The sequence below is a fragment of the Macrobrachium rosenbergii genome, chromosome 6, assembly GCF_040412425.1.
Source record: "Macrobrachium rosenbergii isolate ZJJX-2024 chromosome 6, ASM4041242v1, whole genome shotgun sequence".
Taxonomy (NCBI): Eukaryota; Metazoa; Arthropoda; class Malacostraca; order Decapoda; family Palaemonidae; genus Macrobrachium; species Macrobrachium rosenbergii.
The window spans coordinates 16,679,695-16,701,495 of NC_089746.1; the positions used below are offsets into that span (position 1 = coordinate 16,679,695).

The following is a 21,801-nucleotide window of genomic DNA, read 5'->3' on the forward strand; positions in this document are numbered from 1 at the left end:
ATAGGCTTTGGTTAAATCGGATCCATAAGGTCAATAAAGGGTAGTTCTTTGAAGTTAGAATTTTCTTTACATTATTCGACCATGCTTCTATCTTATGCTATCTTGGATAGAATAAGATAGAAACTTTATCAATTATAATCTCTCTCTCTCTCTCTCTCTCTCTCTCTCTCTCTCTCTCTCTCTCTCTCTCTCTCTCTCTCTCTCTCTCTCATTTACACACACACACACACACACACACACACACACACACATATACATATATATATATATATATATATATATATATATATATATATATATATATATATATATATATATATATATATATATATTTATAAAGATAGATAGATGTATCACCATCCTTAAACAAACGCAGTTATGATAAAAAATTTCCATTTAAGTTTACAATATTACATATATATTGAATATCTATCTATATATATATATATATATATATATATATATATATATATATATATATATATATATATATATATATATATATATGTATTACGATACCAAATGTTTTGCAATATTTAGAAGCCAGGTCGATTATAAACACTTCATTTAAGTGTAAAAGTGGACAGCCAACTGAAAGGAAGAAACTTAGCCTGATAAAAACTTAGCCCGATGGAAACTTAACCTGATAAAAACTTAGCCTGATGGAAACCTAGCCTGATAAAAACTTAGCCTGATGAAAACTTAGCCTGATGGAAACTTAGCCTGAACACCTTGCCATTTGGGACATCTTGACCGACTACTGACTTCGAACGTGAATTTCCAATTTCTTTTCATTGCTTTAATTTTTTATGTTTGTTATTTGCATGAATTCAAGAATTAAGAGATTACACGCAGACGCTTGCTTGTACACAACGATGTTATAAAATTAAGAAATGAGTTTGTATAATTTTTTTTCTGTTATTACTAAAAAAATCGCTAAAGCTATGCCAATACGCAATACACACACTGAATTGCCTTGGATCCTTTGTTGTAAAGGTTCGTCAGAATATATTAGAATATCTAAAAACTGTAAATCTGCGCTGTAAAACTGCTCTCGATATCTGCTTTCGCTTTTGCTTCTGTGCAGTTGCACAGTTTCGTCCCCAGACAAACGTTCACCTGTAGATTTCAGATCACATTCCCCAGAATCCACTGCCAGAAAAAGGAAGACTTTGTGCATGGCTCCTTCCTTTCACTTTCCCTTTCTCTTGTGCTTTCTCTTCCGTAGTCGTAAGGCCATTTACTACACCTCCTTGGACATCCTTTTGCCTCTACGTACAACTCTCCATTCCTGCATGAGTGTATTAGCATCTTGCCCTCAGTTTTAAGGGCGCCCAGAACATTGTTAAATAAAAAGATAATAAAAAAAAAAAAGATGCCATGAATATCTTAAATAATAGATCCTGTTTAGTTCTTGTTATATTTGCCAATGTTTGCTTTGAAAATGATGATGATGATGTCATTTTGTGAATCAAGATGATTTATTCATTTATATTTTTTTTTCATTTTGCTTTGTGAATGGGATTGTTATACCTAGTTGATAAGGTTGACAAGATATATATTTTCCTTTTTCCTCATTTTTGTGTTGGCGTAAGTTGGGAGCAGTGGTTACGTACGCCCTCACCACGCGCACAAACTTGGACAGCACTGTGCTGGCAAAGAGAGAATTACTGTCAAGTGAGAGTGAGAGATATATATATATACCCCACTTCCCCTCCCTTCCCTTCCCCTACCCCATGTATCCTTTCAGTTTTCCACCCCTGATACTTCGCCTGGAGGCAAGACTTGGGGCCACCTTAGACCAAGGGTGTCACTCCAGTCTTTTAAGACTTGGGGCCACCCTAGACCAAGGATGTCACCCCAGTCCTAAGACTTGGGGCCACCCTAGACCAAGGGTGTCACTCCAGTCTTATCAAGACTTGGGGCCATCCTAGACCAAGGATGTCACCCAAGTCCTAAGACTTGGGACCACCCTAGAGCAAGGGTGTCACCCGAGTCCTAAGACTTAGAGCCACTCTAGACCAAGGGTCACCCCAGTCTTATTAAGACTTGGGGCCACCATAGACCAAGGGTGTCACCCAATCTTTTAAGACTTGGGGCCACCCTAGACCAAGGGTGTCACCCCAGTTTTATTAAGACTTGGGCCATCCTAGACCAAGGGTGTCACCCCACTAGTCTTTTTGCCCAGGGCACCAAACAGCAGAGATGCAAAAGGGAAAGTTGTATGGAGAGTCAAGCGTCTTTTTCCGATTTACACAGACACTGAACAATATATAAGCATGTCTTTCCTTTATTATATGTACATTAGAAGTAGTAGTTATCAGTTACTATCATCCGTTACTATTCTCATTCTGCATGATTGTAGACAATCATATCTTTTGTGGAAAGGAAGACGAGAAGAGACGAAATTTTGTTTCCTCATTCGCGTAGATAGAACTGAGACGCATTGTTCTGTTCAAATTGGCCGAACAATGTCCTTGTTGTTTCTCAAGATCCCCAAGGGGAGAAGAAGAAAGTCCTTGATGTAGTAGTCTGTCCGGGATGCTTGACTGCTGTTCTCCTTGGCAACATTCCCTTTTTCTCTTTGCAGACGGTTACGATGAATATTACAACTACGAAAACGGCCCCGGAGAGCCGGAGGAACCCGGCCTCAGCACCGATTGCACGTTCGAGGACCAAACGTACGCTGACGGCGAGTCCTTCATGCCTGATGACTGCACACGCTGCACCTGTGCAGGAGGACAAGTCAGCTGCGAGCGGACGCCTTGCGACGACAATTGCGTCGGTGTCCTGTGCGAGGAGGTCGAGTGCGAGGACCAGTACATTCCCTTAGGCCAGTGCTGCCCGGTGTGTCCAGGTGAGTCGTCGACGGCACCGCTGCTCCTCCCCCTCCCCTTCCCCTCCCCAACACTCTCCAACAACAACAACAACAACAAATGATCCTCCAACAAAATCCTCCTCCTACCTTCCTTCCTTCCTCCACCAACTCCTGACAGACCTGTCTTCTAGATCCTATGTCCCCTTTTTCCTCCATAACTCTTCACCCTTCCCCCAACAACAACAGTAACTCTCCAGCAACCTCCTCCTCCTCCTCCTCCTCCTCCTCCTCCTCCTCCTCCTGACAGACCTGTCTTCCAGACCCATGTCCACCTTTCCTCCATCACTCACCAGCCCTATAACTCCCCAACAACAACAGTAACCCTCCTCCTCCTCCTCCTCCTCCTCCTCCTCCTCCTGAAGGACCTGTGTCTTCCAGATGCCCCCCCTTTTCCCTCCTCCTTTCCCTCCCTAACTCATGAGTGTCTCCTTGTTCTCGTGGATCTCGCTCCTCACAGATTATGAGTATGGAGAGTATCCATACGAAGGAGGAGAGTACACCTACAACGGCGCCGGCGGTGAGGAAGACTACCAACCTGCAGAAGGCGAAGGAGAGGACGCCGAAGAAGAAGAAGAAGAAGAGCCCTATTACCCTCCCTACGACCCCTACGCCACAGAGGCCCCCCCGTACGACCCCTACGCCACGGAGGCGCCCCCCTACGACCCCTACGGCACTCCCGCCCCAGATTACGATCCGTATGACCCGTACGGCATCCCCTACGATCCTTACGATCGCCCCGCCCCCACCACCACTACCACCACTACTACTACCCCTCCCCCCACTACCACAACTACCACCACTACCACCACCACAACAACTACCACTCCCCCTCCGCCAACCACAACCCGGCCGAGGAGGAGGGGGAATAAAAATAGGGAAGGAGGACGACGAAGGCAGCCCGAGGAAGGTATGACCGGAACCAGCCCAGATCAGAAGTCCCAAAGTCCCTCTTCCTCCCCCCCCCAAAAAAAAAAATATTAAATAATAATTAATAAATCCATAAGCAAGGGATGGAGACACTGCCGATGGACGGACACAAAAAAGTAGTAAAGGTTTTTTTTTTTAGGTGGTATAGATATTCTCCTTTCCTTCATTGACCTCATAAAATTATCATTCCTTCCTTCCCTCGACCCCCCTCCAACCCAATTCCAAATTGGAATTTGAAAAAAAAAAAGAAAAAATCATTGCAAGAAAATAGCCTATTTTTTAATCTTTCAACATGCGTCACCTTGAAGCATGGCTACTCTCATTAAGCTGTTTTATTTTAGGACTAAGCTGATATCCCACAACCTTGCATCGCGCCTGAAAAAAGGCGTTCCCTAACGTTTTACTTTTGCCCTTAAAGCCAATAGTAGTCCTTCAAGGGACGTATTTTATGTCATGTTGTTTTTGTTTTTGTGGTCTCTGCTTTGTTAGCAATGATCTGACCATAAGCCATCTTTAGAGCAATTCATATAATGTATATGTATGTATATATATATATATATATATATATATATATATATATATATATATATATATATATATATATATATATATATATATATATATATATATAATCAAAAGAAACAACCAAACATAACTTTCTTGCAATATGCTGCTCCATTTCCATCCATTTCTTGAAACGGCAAACTGTCTTGTTTTCTCTTATCCCTGACTGACACCATTAAATCTATTTTTTTTTTTCCTTTGTACAGATAGACTGCACTGTAAATTCACTTTGTGTATGTATGCTCTCGTGTAGACGCAGTGGATAATTAATTTTTGTACAATATTTGTGCTATTCCTCTATTTTGTAAAGTAATCTTGTTTGCTTACATTTTCAATTCAAACTAAGAGTACCCAGTTCACGTTTCCAAGTCTCTGTACAAGTTTGAAATTAATGTCAGATTAGCCTTGTCTTTTTCCAGTTTGACCTGAATCTGAATCTTGTTTAGGGACCCTACGGCTGTTAAGTTTTCCATTTGCTAGAGAAAATTCTTTACATATTTGTTGTCGCAAAATTATTACCTTGGAGATGACACTGCAGTTTTTGTCGTTACCAACCATCTTGGGGTTGTGATTCTCACTTCCTGTTTTTTTTCTTTTTCATCAACAGAGCAACCTCAACCACCACCCCCGGAAATCGTTGGCCCAGTAAGTTTCATTGTAGCTTGATGGAGAGAGAGAGAGAGAGAGAGAGAGAGAGAGAGAGAGAGAGAGAGAGAGAGAGAGAGAGAAAAGTCAGTACCTTTTTAACAAATGATCAACACTGCTTCTCTGCGAATGTAACTTCTAGTTTGCTTTGCAGCCAAAATCTATAGTGTCCCTCTGTCAACTCTTGTGAAATCTCAAGAAATAATCAGTCACCAGTCAGTCACTTGCTTCTGTTCTGAACTGAAGATTGTTTGTTGATTAATTTCAGTCATTTGTTCTTCCAGACTGTCTTGAACAGGTTGTACTTTGGAAAATATTATAATTCTCGTTTGCTCTTACTAGAAAAAAAAATGTTCTTTAATCTTTATTTCTTTTTCAGGCCCCAGATTATGCTTCCTCTACAACTGGTGAATCTGGAGTACCTGGACCCCCTGGTGACCGTGGCCCGTCAGGCAGTCCTGGTACGCCAGGTATTCCTGGAGATCCTGGTCCACCTGGTCCCATGCCTGATGTAAGTCCAGTGTAGGAAGAGTCAGTGAATTCTGTAACCCATGAGATTTAACTCAAATCTAAACCAATTTTGTAGTGGTTTACTCAACTGCAGTAACTTCAACTGTACAAGGTTGTCAGAATCAGACAGTCTGATAATTGCTTTCTTTGATGGATTCAGTCACGCTTCTCAGTTATGCAATGGTCTTACTTTTTTCCCCCAGATTTCTCCATGGTTGTCTCAGCTGTCTCAGTCCCAGGGAGGCGAGAAGGGCCCACAGCCTGATCCTTTCAGCTATCTACAAGCCCAAGTTGGTCCAGTTGGTCCCAGAGGCCCAGTAGGTAAGGTCGCATTTATTTAGTGTCTCCTTCGTCAGAAATATTCAGGAGCATTCCCAAAGGTTACTTCCCAAGATGTTGCAGATGAGACAAATCATCTATATTATGTACTGCATCTTACACAAATGGTGTACATTAATATGTGAAGAATAATTTTTTCGTAGAAAAAGTTTTGCAAATCTCAGAGTCACATTCGTTCTTTCTGCAGGGTCACCTGGACCCCCTGGCCCCCAGGGTTTCCAAGGAATGCGTGGTGAGCCTGGTGATCCTGGACCTGGTGGCCCCGGAGGGCCCCCTGGACCAAGAGGTCTCCCTGGAATACCCGGCAAAGATGTAATTACTCGCTTGTTGTCTGTTTGAGGGAAAGTTTCGAGCTTTCTTTATTCTTGTTTATGTCATTCATTCATTTAACATTATTTTTTACTTGCTGTTGTTTGTCTGTTTCAGTGAGGATCGTTACATTACCCTCAAGAATATCTTAGTCTTACATTTGATGTATATTGGAATGCTTGTCTTATGCTTACTTCACTCATTTTAGTAACTGATGAATCTCAGAGGCTTTGACATGCTGGCTGCCTAATAACAATTGTTTAATCTTTCAAAAAGGGAGAGAATGGTGACGATGGTGCCCCTGGACCTCAAGGAAGTGTTGGACCCCCAGGACCCCGTGGTTTACCCGGAATGCCCGGTCTCCCGGGTGTGAAAGGTCACCGTGGTTTCCCAGGCTTGGATGGCGCAAAAGGAGAACAAGGTACATCTGGTGATAAGGGTGCTGCTGGACCCGGTGGACCCCCAGGACCTATTGGACCGATGGTGAGTGCAAAGATTCTTACTTATATACCTTCATAAGAAAATAAAAACGTTGGTCAGTGATTTAAACAGATATCAATGGGGAAGAAAAACTTAGTAAGTTAATATTCAAAATGCTGCAATAAAAACTGTTTTTGACTGCATTTTTGGAACTATCCTATCAGGGATCTGCTGGCCCCCGAGGTGAAAGAGGAAGAGAAGGTCCACCTGGTCCTCCTGGTCTGAGGGGAATTGATGGAATTGCTGGGCCACCAGGTCCCCCTGGAGGTCCCGGTAAGCCTGGACCTCCCGGATTCCCAGGAAGCGCTGGTGCCAAAGGAGACCAAGGTGTACAGGGACCCAAAGGTTCTCAAGGTCTCCAGGGCCCAAGAGGTAAGAATTTTTAGTTCGTGAACTTCATTCATAAGATTAGCCAACGCTAATAACTGATCTACAAAGGGCTGATTCATGTTAAAAACCATGTAACAACTCGAAATGTAACAAACAATTCATTGCTTCTTCCAAACAGGTGAGGCAGGTAAACCTGGTGTCCCAGGAGAGGCTGGTTCTCAAGGACCCCCAGGAAAAGATGGTTTAGTTGGTGAAAAAGGTGCCCCAGGAGCTCAAGGAGATGCTGGTCCACCTGGCTTCCCTGGTGCTCGAGGGCCTCCTGGGTTGCCTGGTAGCCCTGGTACACCTGGCGTCAAAGGAGAGGCGGTCAGTAACAATCAAGTTCAAGTCTCTGTTTACCTAAACTTTCTGAATTTACCCTAATAAAATGCTGCAAGAATTCCTTTAATTAAACAACACGAATATTTCTTTCGAAAACAGGGTCTACAAGGAGAGAGAGGTTTCAAGGGAGAACTTGGTATGAAGGGTGAACTTGGAACTCCAGGTCCCCGTGGTCTTCCAGGAGCTCCAGGTTCTCCTGGTAAACGTGGTAAGAGAGGCATGCGTGGACCCCCAGGAGGTGCAGGCCCTCAGGGTGAACGTGGACCCCCTGGTGGACGAGGTCTTCCTGGTGCTGATGGCCCTCCTGGACCTAAAGGTATGTAGTGGCCCACCAATGTATGCTAGTAAACACTAGTATAAATATCTTTGTTAAGAAAAAATGACAAATATCTTTATAATCATTATTGTCTTAAAGAATTCAACCTCTAGATGACTCAATGTCTTTTTCTGTTATTCGTAGGTCAGTCTGGTGATGCTGGGCCTGTTGGTGCAGCTGGTCAAAAAGGACGTGAAGGAAACCCAGGTCCACCTGGATTACCAGGCAGACAGGGCTTGAGGGGTCCAACAGGTCTTTCAGGGCCTGCTGGTAAAACAGGTCGCCCTGGAGATCGTGGACCCCCTGGTGCAGATGGAAAGGCTGGAGACCAAGGACCCCAAGGTATCCAAGGGTTGCCTGGTCCAATGGGACCTCCTGGACCACGTGGACAAATTGTAAGTGATAGAAACTTTAGGGAGCATCTTCATTAACTTTGTCTTCACTAATATATTGCTTTAACAATATGCAGTTCACATTATATCAAAGAATGTTTGGCAGTACAAGGAAATAAGTATAATCTCAATTCAGGGAGAACCCGGCAAAGATGGCAGCGTTGGTGAAACAGGTCCAACTGGTCCTCGTGGAGACCCTGGAAAGGATGGTGCCCAAGGCACAATAGGTTCACCTGGTCCTCAAGGAGCTTCTGGCGAACGTGGACCACCAGGGCCTCCTGGTGCTCGTGGATTCCAAGGGTTGCCTGGCTCTCCAGGAGCCACGGGATCAGCTGGTAAAGATGGTGAAGCAGGCTTACAAGGTCCCCGAGGATTACCAGGTACTGCAGGACTCCGAGGATCAAGAGGTTTCCCAGGAGAAAGAGGTGCTCAAGGTCCCCCAGGAGAAAATGGTGCTCGAGGAGAACCAGGCTTGCCTGGCCCTGATGGACCTTCTGGTCCCGCTGGCCCAGCTGGTCAAAAAGGTCATGCTGGTCCCTCAGGTCTTGTTGTAAGTATGGCTGTAAAAAGTATTTGACACAGTAACATTACTATTGTGAGTTACCCTACGTTGTAGCCCTGACCTCACACCCCAAACAGACAGTTTTAGGGATTCTTTAAAGAAGCATAGCTGAAATCTGCAGTCCTTTATTGCATGCCAAAAGCTGTGTATTTTGAGACTTCTATATCTCATATGGAGCATAATCTACAACTACTTTACTCTTAGGGCCTTCCTGGTGGTCGAGGCGCACCTGGTCTTCCTGGAGAAAAAGGTGAACGTGGTGGAGCTGGCCCTGTTGGACCTGAAGGTCCTCCTGGTCGTCAAGGTGATCAAGGGCCTCAAGGTGTAATGGGTCCACCAGGTCCCCAAGGAGAACCTGCAGAAAAAGGAGATCCAGGCCCACCTGGACCTCCTGGTGAGCCTGGAGCAAATGGCATGATGGGAGAACGTGGACCACAAGGACAACAAGGTATTCAGGGCTTCCCTGGACCAATTGGACCTCCTGGGGCAGCTGGGCCAAAAGGTCAACGTGGTCTTCCTGGTCAAAAAGGAGCACAAGGAAATACTGGGCTTGTTGGACAACCTGGCGAAGCTGGTCCACAGGGTCTAGCAGGTCTTCCAGGCGCCAAAGGACAACGAGGTGAACAAGGAACTCGAGGAGAACCAGGCCTAATGGGCCCTCCTGGAAGGCCTGGTAACCCAGGTACCCCTGTAAGTATTACGACTATAGTATCCTAAAATAGGTTTTTATAAGACATGATCTTGTTTAGGATGTCGAAAACTATTCCATTATCATATTACAGGGCTTGCTCATTTACGATCTTGATTTCTAGGGCAATAATGGTGAAGCTGGTCAACCTGGTGCTGAAGGTCAACCTGGAATCAAAGGTGCCCCTGGTGATACTGGACGACCTGGATTACCTGGTCCAAGTGGACAACCTGGAGCACCTGGAGTGGAAGGTCCAAAAGGTGAAGCTGGACCAATGGGACGTTCTGGACCAGTAGGTCAGCCTGGACCCATCGGAGCTTCAGGAGAACGAGGACTACCTGGGTTACCTGGTCCCCCAGGTCCTACAGGCTTATCTGGAAAGACAGGTGAACGTGTAAGTTGCCCTAACCTCAGTCCTACATTGATCAGGTTTTATGTGAATTATGTAACTGATTCTTCAGTGGATTATTTATAATCTTTACTTTTTACTTTTGATCATAGATTGATATTCACATTTTGGAACCTTCTATTCCAGGGAGAGCCCGGTATGGAAGGCAAGCGGGGTGCAGAAGGTCCAGTGGGTCCCCCAGGCTTAGCTGGACCAGTTGGTCCTATTGGTCCTACTGGTGACACTGGCTCCCCAGGTGCTGATGGTAAACCTGGTCCACCTGGTATTGGTGGTCGAACTGGAGACAAGGGACCACCAGGTCCTCCAGGTTCTCAAGGATCACCAGGGCCTGCCGGTCTTCCTGTAAGTTTGCTTTCATAATCCTTAATAACACCATTGTTATATATTTTTCCAAGAATCCATAAGTTTTTCATAATGTCTACCACATTAACAACCCCGTTATATGCCATTTATAAGTCATCTTCAATCATGCTCTTGTCTTTCAGGGACCACCAGGTCCTGCTGGCCCCATTGGTCCCACTGGAGAACGAGGTGACCGTGGTGAAGTAGGTCCACAGGGAGTAGAGGGTTCACCTGGACCTCGTGGCAAGCCTGGTTCACCTGGCATGCAAGGAGAAAAGGGAGAGACTGGGGCTGCTGGTCCAAAAGGTGCCAAAGGTCATCGAGGTCTCATTGGTCTTCAAGGTCTTCCTGGTCCCCAGGGTCCACCTGGTGAAAAGGGTGTACCTGGAGTTGCTGGTCCCCCTGGTCCATCTGGAGAGCCTGGCACTAAAGGTCCCCCTGGTCGTGATGGAGGTATTGGTTTGCAAGGTATTATGGGTCCTCCAGGTCCTCGTGGTCCAAGTGGTGAAGAGGGCGGGGTTGGTCCATCAGGTCCACCTGGTCCTCCTGGTCCCCCAGGTCCACCTGGTGAGTCCATGGGCTATGATGCAGCCGCACTCGCAGTTCTGCTTGGCCAAGGCCAATCGAAGGGTCCAGATCCCATCCAGGGAGATGATTCCGAACTACCTGCTCGCCTCTTTGGAAAGGAGATTACAGATGACGAGCGAAGAGACCTGATCACCAAAGCTTACGAGCAACTCAAGACATCTTTCAAAAAGTTCCTCAAGCCAGAAGGCACCAAGGATGCCCCAGCAAAGACCTGCAAAGATCTTGCTTACGCTCATCCAGAGCTGCCTAGTGGTGAGTGAAATATTTTTCCTACTAAGAAAATTACTGGTATTATCAGCTATATTAACTTATTTAATATGGATTAATTGCAAAATGCCTTAGTTTCTGATCAAAATATGGCATGGTCAGTGGCCAGATTCTGTTCACGTAACATTCATATATTCCTTTTGTGGCCCTATGGCAAAAATTCCAGCCCAGACTGTATGTGCACAGATCTGTCTTTTGGCAGTAAACATTGCGTTCATACAAAACAAAGAGACATTCAAGAACCATTTCATTTCTGTGAATTGCAGGCGAATACTGGATTGATCCTAATGAAGGCGACACAAAGGATGCCATCGTAGTTTACTGCGACATGGAAGAGAAAGCCACCTGCGTCCTACCTCAGCCTGCTATGACCGAAGAGTTCAACTACGTCACTAGCGACAAAGGTGCTAAATGGCTCGGCGAAGACATCAGTCCAGGTTTCGAGGTAAAGTCAGTGGAAAAGTTTCTGTTAGATTTCCCTCCTGTATCTGACAAAATAGGGCAAAGTTACTATATATTCCAGTGTGCAACTAAAGAGGCAAAGTTACTCTAGATTCTAAATACTGATCAATATTTACAAAAAAGAGTGAGGTGAAAAGTAAGGTAAAAGCACCGGAGCTGTTATGAATCAAGTTAGTGTTACTGGCTGCTTGCTCGTATGATACACGTGCATATACTGTACATAGAAGAGCAATATGTTCTCAGTCTCACTAAAAACTATTTTTCTCTTGTGATTTCTCCATCGACTTAAAATAATATTCCGCTCAGTATTAGCCAGATACGTTGCAAGTCAAATTAATGTTTTTACTTCCTATTTTCATCCTCAGTTCACGTACAAAGCTGACAGCAACCAGATGTCCTTCCTGCAGTTGCTCTCTGCATCTGCCTCCCAAGAGCTGACCTACCATTGCAAGAATTCCATTGCTGTCTTCGACGCCCAGAAGAGGAGCTTCAGGAATGCTCTCAAGATCATGACTGCCACCGATCATGAGCTGAAGGCCAGAGGAAGTAACAAGTTCAGATACAGAGTCTTGGAGGACGGCTGTAAGGTGGGTAGTTTACAAAAGCACTTTTAGACCTATATGTGTGATTAATATTCTTTTTTTAAATCACTGTTTGAGCTATCTGTGGAACTGGTATTCTTTTTTAAAAGCACTGTTAGACCTATCTATGTGATTCATATTCTTTCCTTAAAGCACTGTTAGACCTATTTGTGGAAGTACTATTCTTTTTTTAAAGCACTGTTTTACCTATCTGTGGTATTAATATTCTTTCCTTAAAGCACTCTGTTAGAGCTATCTGTGGGATTACTGTTCTTTTTTAAAGCACTGTTAGACCTATCTGTGGGATTAATATTTTTGTAAAGCACTGCTAGAGCTATCTGTGTGATTAATATTCTTTCTTAAAGCACTGTTAGACCTATGTGTGGGATTAATATTCTTTTTAAAGCACTGTTAGATCTATCTGTGGGATTAATATTCTTTTTTTAAAGCTCTGTTGGACCTATCTGTGTAATTAAGATCTTGAAGGTCAGTTTTTTTAAGCAGTTTTCCTATAAAAGCTATTATTGGTCAGGAATGCATAAAAAATAGATAAGAATGGTCCCTGGTTCGTAAGCGTTCATTCCACAAACAGTTGTGGGCACACTACACTGTTATGTTAGGTGAAGAGCTATTTAACTTGAAGCAGTTTTACTTCATACCTTTTCTCTTTCATACTGTTATTACAGTATTTAACCTGACACTGATTTCCTTGTTATTTACAATTTTAATCGTCTTTAGCTTTACTCTGTGGCCCTGTGATTTAATACTTGACTACTACTTCTCTTACGCAGACGGCATCCGACGCCTGGTCGTTCACGAAGATCGCGTACCGCACCGACAAGCCTCAACGGTTACCGTTCACCGACATCGGACTCCAAGACGTCGGTTCTCCGAACCAGTCGTTCAAGATCGAGATTGGTCCGGTGTGTTTCTCATAGGACACCGAAAACTGAATTCGCCTAAATATTTCCAGTGACCTAGAACAGTGGAAGGGGGGTTTGGGGTGTGTTAAGTGACAAAAAAAATAATAAAGCAAAAATGAACAAAGTGTGTGAAGTAAATATGAATAATAGCGAAACCCACAGAAGTGCCCAATTAAGTCGGTAAAATACAACAGACAATGATGTTTTATAAATCAGTTGGATTTATCGCCTGTTGGGTGGCTTAGTTTCCCGCCAAGAGTGGAAGAAGAGGAAGGAGGCACGGATGTAAACAGAGCGAGTCCTTTCGCCTGACGAGACAAGTCGTCGATTGGACTCCCGTTTAATTCGTTTTATTTAAACCGTTTTCTCCGCTAGACGCATCCTTACAACAACATCATACAGTAACTGTATCCCTCACGCTGTGTGAGGTAGATCAGTATCCCCTCCTCTGTGTGAGGCAAATCACCATCAATCCTAATCACAATCCCTGATCTTCCTACATTGCTCTAAGTCACAACTTGCTAATCGTATCATGTATAATTTTCATGTTAGAATAAAGAAAAAAAATATACAACGCTCGCCGCTCTCTCCTACACTGTCCATTTTTCCTGATTTTCATGTGTTCATTTTCTCAGTCTTTTATTTTAATTTCTCTTCACCATTAGGTTAGGAAGACACTGAATAAGAACAGCGCCATCGATATACAAAGTAAGTTGTAAAGTGCTTATAATACAAGAGAACAGAAAATAGACTGTGTACATTTTGTATGATATTAAGGGGCACCATAAGGGGATGTTTTTTTTTTCTTTTTTTTAGTGGTTATTCCCATAGTCACTTGATCGGGATGAAAAAAAAAGATATTTTTTCGAATAAGAGTTTTTATATGTTTTGTAAATTTACGAAAAAATAAAAAGAATGGGATTGTGTTTGTTTCATTGAAGCTTTTAACCTCTCCGTTTACTCTGCTTTTCACCGTTGGTGTTGTTTTGCGTTAACTCTGTTCTGTTTTGTTGGGCAGAATGCTGAGGTCCAAATGGGGCCTTCTCCCTTTTACATTTCCCTGCAGGGGATAGTGCTGTCAGTGCACCTCACGCGGTGCACTGTAGGCGTTACTTAAGGTTCTTTACAGCGTCCCTTCTGCCCCTAGCTGCAACCCCTTTCATTCCTAGTACTGTACCTCCATTCATATTCTCTTTCTTCCGTCTTACTTTCCTCCATCCTCTCTGATAATTCTTTCAGCATTATTTTCAGCGCTGAATGATCTCATACGTCGCAGAGCTTGGCCTTTGGCCCAGATCCTATATTCCAGTTCCCTTTCACATTTTACTCCTCTGGTGATAGAAATTCATTTCTCGCTATAATGTGGTTCGGATTCCACAATAAGCTGTAGGTCCCGTTGCTAAGTAACCAATTAGTTCTTAGCCACGTAAAATAAGTCTAATCCTTCGGGCCAGCCCTAGGAGAACTGTTAATCAGCTCAGTGGTCTGGTAAAACTAAGGTATACTTAACTTTGGGCAAGAGTCCGTGCTGCCGTAAGCTAGCTAACTTAAACCAACTAAACGTTTCACGTAGCTGGGATTTTTGATAACGAGTGTGACAAACGAGCCTCTCAGTCCAGTTTTTATACTTTACGACCCAAACACCTGGTTTGTTGAGGTAGGTTTCCCTATCCGCCTCAGAGCACTACCTAGCCCATCCTCTCCCCTTGAATCTACTCCTGGCTTTCCAGTACTGTTTATGGCTAGTTTTCACTATCAGCAGGAGTCCGTGCTAGCACAAGGCTGGCTTAACCTAGAACAGCAGCAGCAGTGTTGAAACTTGAGTGTTTCTTAGTCGTGGCTCTCGCCTTGAAGGAAGGATCTCTCTCAAACTAGTCAAGCCCACTACGAACGCTTCAACTCACGGTCTTGTTATCGCTAAATCGAGTAAATAGTGAGAACCGTGATATAGTGAGCTTAGAGAACAGTGACTAAAATGTATACAGTGCCTCATAAGGATGTAGAAAGAAGAGACATTCGAAAATGAAATAAGACAGTCGACCGAGAGGAGATGGCGGAAGGAAAAAATATGATATATAAACGTACGTTTTAAAGATTAGATCAAACATTGCAACACAAAACAAAGCCACTACAAAAGAAATGCACTTCGAGTGGTTCTTGAAGGCAGCTAGTTGGCCCACTGAACTATAGAAACTGTAGTCGTGTTTTACACCATGCACAGTTGCCTGCCATAATGAGTAGGCGGGATTTCTCTTAGTTACCAGACAACTGTTGCTTATCGTGACTGAAAAATGAAATTGCTGTCTGGCTAAGAACAGGTGGCATATCTCATGTAAAACTATTTTATCGATACTGTACAAGCAATTGCTGTGAACCACTTTATAACGATATATGTCATATGTCTTGAACCAGTTTCATTTTATAGTCTTTTTTCATAAATCGTGCCTCCTTTTTTATGAAGACATTTCCAAATGTCCCGAGAATGAAGGGAAATTAAAGTACTGCAGGATTGATTTGATCATTTACCTATGAGAACTGGCAACTGCAGCTGAATCAGACTTCTGGTCAAGATTGACACAGAGACCTGATGAGAGGGGGACCATCTTAATTTCGCATGCAAGCTTGTCCTTCAGAAGAGAATTCAGTCTTAATCCGGAATGTAAATCATTACAAGGTGATCTGAAATTACGGGGTAATTTTAAAGTTTTAATAAAAAGAAATCAGCTTAACGCTTTTGAAAACCATAATGTATCTTGAAAAAATTGGTTGTTTTACAACCGGCTGTAATGCTTCGTCGAGCACCCATGTGGGAAAATCCCAACGTACCGCATTTCTCAGACGTTAGTATATACGAAAAATTAAAGACCCTACGTGGCAACGAATTCTTTACCATTGATTTATCATATAGCCGGCTTTAGTGCTTCGTCGTCTTGTTGAATCTAAGACGACATAAATCAAGGTCGTCGAGTTTTTCGTGAGGAAGATTCCAAACTGCAATTATGAAGCTGCTAAATATTTTCAGTTCCATATAATATACGGCATAGAATAACAATTATAGATATCAATTAAGGTTCTCGTTGATTCAAAAGAGTCTAAAGCACATAATGCTAAATAATTAAATTATGTAATCACCCTGATAAGCGATCACCCGCCGGGTGGTCCCGCTCCCAGGTCCGGTTTTAGTAACTAAGCGACGTAAACAATCGGGTAGTACTTTTATTAGACCTCCAGTATGTTCTTAGTGTTTTAGGGAAGACAAAGGTTATTTTGGTATGTAGAGAAGCTTATATATTTCATAAATGACTGTAATTATAAGGTTAATGGCGAATTTTAAAGAGTCTGACTAAAATCACAATAGAACGGATTTGAAAAGGGGTCATTGTAGCCAGCCGTAGCCTAATTTCGAGTTTAGCCTTGTCCTATGTCATCTTAGTCTTAAATAATGCATAGGCTATTTTAGGTCACTGTAGCTTATAACGAGACCAGTTTCGTAGCCAGTTAGGTGAAGTAGCACATGTCTAACCTAGAGGCTATTTGCAAGAAAAAAAAATAGCCTAAAGTAAACCTACGTTTTAAAAATGACATCAGTTCCCTTCGTTGTGGATGTAACCCAAGTTTGATCTGACAGGATTACTTGAGAGTTTGGGTAGTATGCAGAGTAGGGAGACGGATAATCAGGGTTATTTGCAGGGGGTCTAAGGGGGTGAAGCTCCCCCTAGCGAGATCAGGGCACGGCACCCTAAGTCAGGTTGGGACAGTAAGGTTTGGTTAGGTCAGGACATGGCATTGTAAGAAAGGTTAGGTGGGTAGTATGCAGAGTAGGGAGACAGGGATATTCAGTCTTACCTGGGGGAGGTCCAGGGACGACGAAGCCTCCCTGACCACGTCAGGGCACAGCACCCTAAGTTAGGTTAGGAAGGTAAGGTCTGGTTAGGTCAGGACATGGTATTCTAGGAAAGATTAGGATTTCTCAAGCCTACCCATCTCCTTACTCTACATCCATCCTGCTCTAACGTTTGACATTTTACACCATGCACGTAAACTGTATTCAGTGGTGCCTAGCCTAACATAGGCCATAGTCTTGCCTAGGTTTAGAGCTATTTGTTCCTCCTGGTATACAAATCATTGCCTTTTATGCAGCGAGCTGGGATTCGTGATTGAAACTTGGTAAAAAGCTAGCTAGCCTAACTGATGGTAGGGAAGTGAATAGGGCTAGGCTAACCACCACTTCCGTGCCGTCACCAAGTACTTTTTCCTCTCCCATCTGCCGTCAAGTGAGGACATCTTGCTGCATTCCTGCTGACTGCCAAGTTGGAACTTGCTCATTTTCTATGAATGTCTGGCATGAAGAACATGAGTTAGTGTGTGTGTGTGTGTGTGTGGTTCATGACCTCCATGTCTGTATATCCCTACCTGCATCACCTGTTACTTGAGTAGGGGTAGATCTTGTAGTCTTGATCATTCATTTAAGGAATGTCAATTAATCTCCTTTTCAGTGGAAAAATTTTGGGAACTAGATGGTGGGGTCTAAAAAGTGTTTGCCAATTTTACCAAAAGGATATATGCCCTCATTAACCCTGCTGAATATCCCCTTCCTCCTATCCACGCACTTTCCAAGTGTTTTCCATGCTCACACTATCCAAGCACTTTCCATGCTCACACTGTTGACCTGACCCAAGGGGTGTTCACACAGGAAGGTGAGTGTTCAACACATGCTTCCATCAGGTGGCGAATCAGATGTGTACAGTTGATTCTCCACAGGTGAGACCTCTACACTTGTTGCATGCTTTGCCATCATCTATCCCAACAAACCTGTCCAAGCACTTTCCATGCTCACTGTTGACTTAATCCAAGGGGTGTTTACACAGGAAGGTGAGTGTTCAACATATGCTTTCATCAGGTGGCGAATCAGATGCGTACAGTGGATTCTCTCCAGGTGAGACTTCTACACTTGTTGCATGCTTCGCCATCATCTATCCCAACCAAACCTATCCAAGCGCTTTCCATGCTCACACTGTTGACTTAATCCAAGGGGTGTTTACACAGGAAGGTGAGTGTTCAACATATGCTTTCATCAGGTGGCGAATCATTATGCGTACAGTGGATTCTCTCCAGGTGAGACCTCTACACTTGTTGCATGCTTCGCCATCATCTGTCCCAACCAAACTTATCCAAGCACTTTCCATGCTCACACTGTTGACTTAATCCAAGGGGTGTTTACACAGGAAGGTGAATGTTCAACATATGCTTTCATCAGGTGGCGAATCAGATGCGTTCAGTGGATTCTCTCCAGGTGAGACCTCTACACTTGTTGCATGCTTCGCCATCATCTATCCCAACCAAACCTATCCAAGCACTTTCCATGCTCACACTGTTGACTTAATCCAAGGGGTGTTCACACAGGAAGGTGAGTGTTCAACACATGCTTTAATCAGGTGGCAAATCATATGCGTACAGTGGATTCTCCCCAGGTGAGACCTCTACGCTTGTTGCATGCTTCGCCATCATCTATCCCAACCAAACTTATCCAAGCAGTTTCCATGCTCACACTGTTGACTTAATCCAAGGGGTGTTTACACAGGAAAGTGAGTCTTCAACACATGCTCTCGTCAGGTGGCGAACCATATACGTACAGTGGATTCTCCCCAGGTGAGACTTCTACACTTGTTGCATGCCTCACCATCATCTATCCCAACCACTTCAGCTGCTCTAGGGATGATGATGTCAGTTGAACACTGTACTCACAGTAGATATGGCCTTCTCTCTGTATTCTGGGAAGCCTCTTTGCCATGGCTAAGTCAATGGGAACTTTTGTACTGTTGCTGGCATTTACTTGGAAATGGAAGTGAATACTTCAGCTGCCTTATTTTGCCCAGCCCTTGACATGATCCAGAGGTGCCTTGAGGTTGTGCACAGTATTTCAGCCTTACAGCCTTTCCTGCTCAGGTATGGCTGAGAATGATAGCCTTTGCGCATCACTTGAGATGCTTTTTTGGAGGGGTCCCTACAGCTCCAACTAAATACTCATTGGTCAGCAGCCAAGTATTCAGCGGGCTCTTTGGTTGAGATTTTCCATCCATCCCAGTGCTTTCATTGAAAAAATCTATTATGAAAGTATAATGTTTTATGGTAAGGTAGAAAAAACCTAGTTAAGAAATTTATGGTTATAAACATTGCGTCCCTGATAACCTAAATAATTGGTAGCTTACACTTTTTCAGAAACACAATGGAGGCAGAAAATCGAATCAATTTGGATGTACCTAGATATGATCAATCAACGTTTATTGGTCGGTTGAAACACTTCATGGAAATCACTGATTGGCGATTATGCTTCAAGTCAGACAAAGCCCTTGACGATGCCAGAGAACTGCTAGTAAAATACAGGTAATTCCACTAATTATTATACTTTATGTAATTCTGTCTTTTTTTTTAAATGGAGAAAATATATTTCGCTACAGAATTAAAAATGGTTTAGATTGTTCCAAATGTTATGTTGAATTAATGATTGTCATTAAGTATCTCTTGGCATTTTGAAATTTCTGAAGTTACCTGTAATTATGCTGAGGTGTAACTTAATTACTTGGAATTTGAACAGGGATATGTGTGCTTGGACGAGTTGAAAACAGTTGCCATAGCTGTTGTACTTCATTCTTCTCCGTGGGTTTAAGATTGATTGATATGCTTGCTAGAAGTATGTTAGAGTAAGGTACACTTCTAGGTACTGTGATCTTATAACGATTTTGTAAATTATGAATGTATAAAAGACCCTTGGCATGGTTTTAATATAAAGTAGGTGGTTTTTTTTTTTTTTTTTGCTTATACATTTATGAAGAATGATGTTTTATTTGAAGTGAATTTTTTTTTTTTTTTTTAGTTTTATGTACAGTGTAAGGGTGTTGTAGAGTAAAACTTTTATGTCTTGCTTGGTTTAGTAAAGTAAAAGTTGTATTTATGCTTTGTGGACTGTTCATGAAGTTGTTTAAGCTAGTGACTATAAACAAGGTAAAGATTATTTAAAAGTTTCTGTCATATATGTAGACACTGTAATACATTAGTTATTTATTGTTTTTGGAGAGTACAGTTCAGTACCTAGGAATAAAATTTTGCCATAAGTAATTTCAACAGTTTTTATATTATATATGTAAAATGTTAATTTGATGCTGTCGTATTGTTGAAAGGTTAGATTATTGTTCATTTCTTCATATCACTTAATTAGGTTCTCTCATAGTTTGAGGGCATACACCAGCATTACACATAGTCAAATGCATACAGTTGGTGTATTTTTCCTTGTCTAAAGTTAGCTGGTGGCAAAAACTCCAAGCATATTATCTCAGGTAAGGTAACTATCTAGTGTTACTAACTGCTTTGATTACAGGTGACAGGAATTACCCCATTTATGTAAGGGGGTACCCCTGTCCATCCACTAGTGAGAGAGGGCTTCTGCTTTTCTTGGGATTGCACACATGAATTATGCTGAACCTGCATTTAGAGAGGTGAATCATCAGTCATGACAATGCTGTATTTATCATCCTTGATTTTGGGTGAGATGGGTGAAAGTTAGGTGTTATTTCCTTTCCGTTTCGTGATGTTGGCTTTATATTGTGTGGCAGGAGCTTGTGGGATTCCTGAACTGAATGCATAGGATTCCCATACATTTACTACTATCCTTCAGTTCCCTTTATGAAATAATTTTTCCAGATATTGCGTGCATGTCCTGTATCCATTCTTGTCATACACTTTTTGTGGTATGACTAGGTTAAGAGGTAAGAATTACTGTCAGTTCTTGGTTTTTGATAATGACCCTTATTTTCTGTGCTTTGACTTGCATGAGTTGTATTGTTACCAAGACATTGCTAAAACTAGTTTTAGTTATGGACTCTTGTTTAATTAGAGAAGGGATTTTACTTTAAGATTTCTGAAATCGTAGATTATTCAATGTTAAAAGTCTACAAGAGAATTTCTTATCTACTGTAGTCTGTACTTATGTTTTATTGGACTTAGTAAATTCCTATATGCATTATAGCCTGTAGTGTTGCCTCTTGATCTTTCATTTTGGCTCTCTAGGGAGCTTGAAACACTAAGCTATGAGGAAAGTTGGAGATGTGATGGTTCTGCATTTCCTTCAAGTCTTCATTGGGTATTGAACACACTATCCTACAACCATATGATGTTAATGTTTATAATGTGAAGTGAATTACATAACGCACTGTGGACTGCATTGAAGGTTCTTAGCAGTGTTTCTTTGGCCCCCAGCTGCTTTGCTTTCTGTCTTTTATGTTACACTTGCTCCCTTTTGTGTTTTCCTAACTAATGTCCATCTCATTTGAATTTGCTTCTGTTGTTCCTCTTAAGAACAAATCCTTCTAGCCTTGTGTATCTCAGACCCACTTAAAAAATATGTTTGTCATAAAAGTTTTTAATGCAGGGCATTGGCCATATTGATGTCATTCGTGGTTTCATGGGCTCATTCTAGATGACCAGTAGGTACATCTACGCAGGAAGTTGCATAGCTCCAGCAGTGCCATGTACCTCATGACATACTGTAGATTCTAAAACTTTGGGTTTTATAATTAATTTTATGGCTCTTCAGTAAGAATGTTGAAGAATTCATTATATTGCCTCCCACCAAAAAGTAATCCAATATAATTAATGTAAAAGGTTTGTCCATTACATGAACATGGGAAAAAAGCAAAGTATTTAATGTTTCAGACACAGATCTCGCTGTTTTGCGAGGAGTGCCTTCTTCCTGTCCATGTCAGTTGGATCTGATATAACATTGTCTCACAGGGGCTCAAAATAACAGATACTCACCTTATGGAATAGTAATACTTTTTGGCTTACTGATAACTGTATGACTGATAATGCTAAGAAAATTAAGGAGTTTGTATTTATGAAACAAACATTTTTG

At 42.4% G+C, this 21,801-nt stretch overlaps 2 protein-coding genes across 9 annotated transcripts in view; both read left to right on the forward strand.

Annotated features, from left to right (window-relative positions):
• Nucleotides 1-13,815, forward strand: part of LOC136839230 (collagen alpha-1(II) chain-like) — a 31,465-nt gene extending 17,650 nt beyond the window's left edge. The window contains exons 2-19 of one of the 4 annotated variants that reach the window (XM_067104975.1): nucleotides 3,336-3,785; nucleotides 4,977-5,014; nucleotides 5,394-5,525; nucleotides 5,728-5,845; nucleotides 6,051-6,175; nucleotides 6,449-6,655; nucleotides 6,817-7,024; nucleotides 7,161-7,348; nucleotides 7,463-7,679; nucleotides 7,824-8,074; nucleotides 8,208-8,621; nucleotides 8,838-9,323; nucleotides 9,446-9,715; nucleotides 9,857-10,072; nucleotides 10,216-10,912; nucleotides 11,194-11,372; nucleotides 11,755-11,976; nucleotides 12,762-13,815. In XM_067104975.1, the coding sequence (XP_066961076.1) occupies nucleotides 3,336-3,785; nucleotides 4,977-5,014; nucleotides 5,394-5,525; nucleotides 5,728-5,845; nucleotides 6,051-6,175; nucleotides 6,449-6,655; nucleotides 6,817-7,024; nucleotides 7,161-7,348; nucleotides 7,463-7,679; nucleotides 7,824-8,074; nucleotides 8,208-8,621; nucleotides 8,838-9,323; nucleotides 9,446-9,715; nucleotides 9,857-10,072; nucleotides 10,216-10,912; nucleotides 11,194-11,372; nucleotides 11,755-11,976; nucleotides 12,762-12,908 (4,565 nt within the window). In that variant the 3' untranslated portion in view covers nucleotides 12,909-13,815. Of the gene's footprint in view, nucleotides 1-2,590; nucleotides 3,786-4,976; nucleotides 5,015-5,393; nucleotides 5,526-5,727; nucleotides 5,846-6,050; nucleotides 6,176-6,448; nucleotides 6,656-6,816; nucleotides 7,025-7,160; nucleotides 7,349-7,462; nucleotides 7,680-7,823; nucleotides 8,075-8,207; nucleotides 8,622-8,837; nucleotides 9,324-9,445; nucleotides 9,716-9,856; nucleotides 10,073-10,215; nucleotides 10,913-11,193; nucleotides 11,373-11,754; nucleotides 11,977-12,761 lie in introns of all 4 variants that reach the window. The other 3 variants (XM_067104977.1, XM_067104976.1, XM_067104978.1) reach the window with 3 other exon arrangements.
• A 729-nt stretch (nucleotides 13,816-14,544) lies between these two features.
• Nucleotides 14,545-21,801, forward strand: part of Sfxn2 (sideroflexin 2) — a 29,970-nt gene continuing 22,713 nt past the window's right edge. The window contains exons 1-2 of one of the 5 annotated variants that reach the window (XM_067104980.1): nucleotides 14,545-14,974; nucleotides 19,113-19,277. In XM_067104980.1, coding sequence (XP_066961081.1) covers nucleotides 19,120-19,277 — 158 coding nt within the window. In that variant the 5' untranslated portion in view covers nucleotides 14,545-14,974; nucleotides 19,113-19,119. Of the gene's footprint in view, nucleotides 14,975-15,797; nucleotides 15,868-16,021; nucleotides 16,164-19,112; nucleotides 19,278-21,801 lie in introns of those variants that run through there. The other 4 variants (XM_067104983.1, XM_067104982.1, XM_067104981.1 and 1 more) reach the window with 4 other exon arrangements.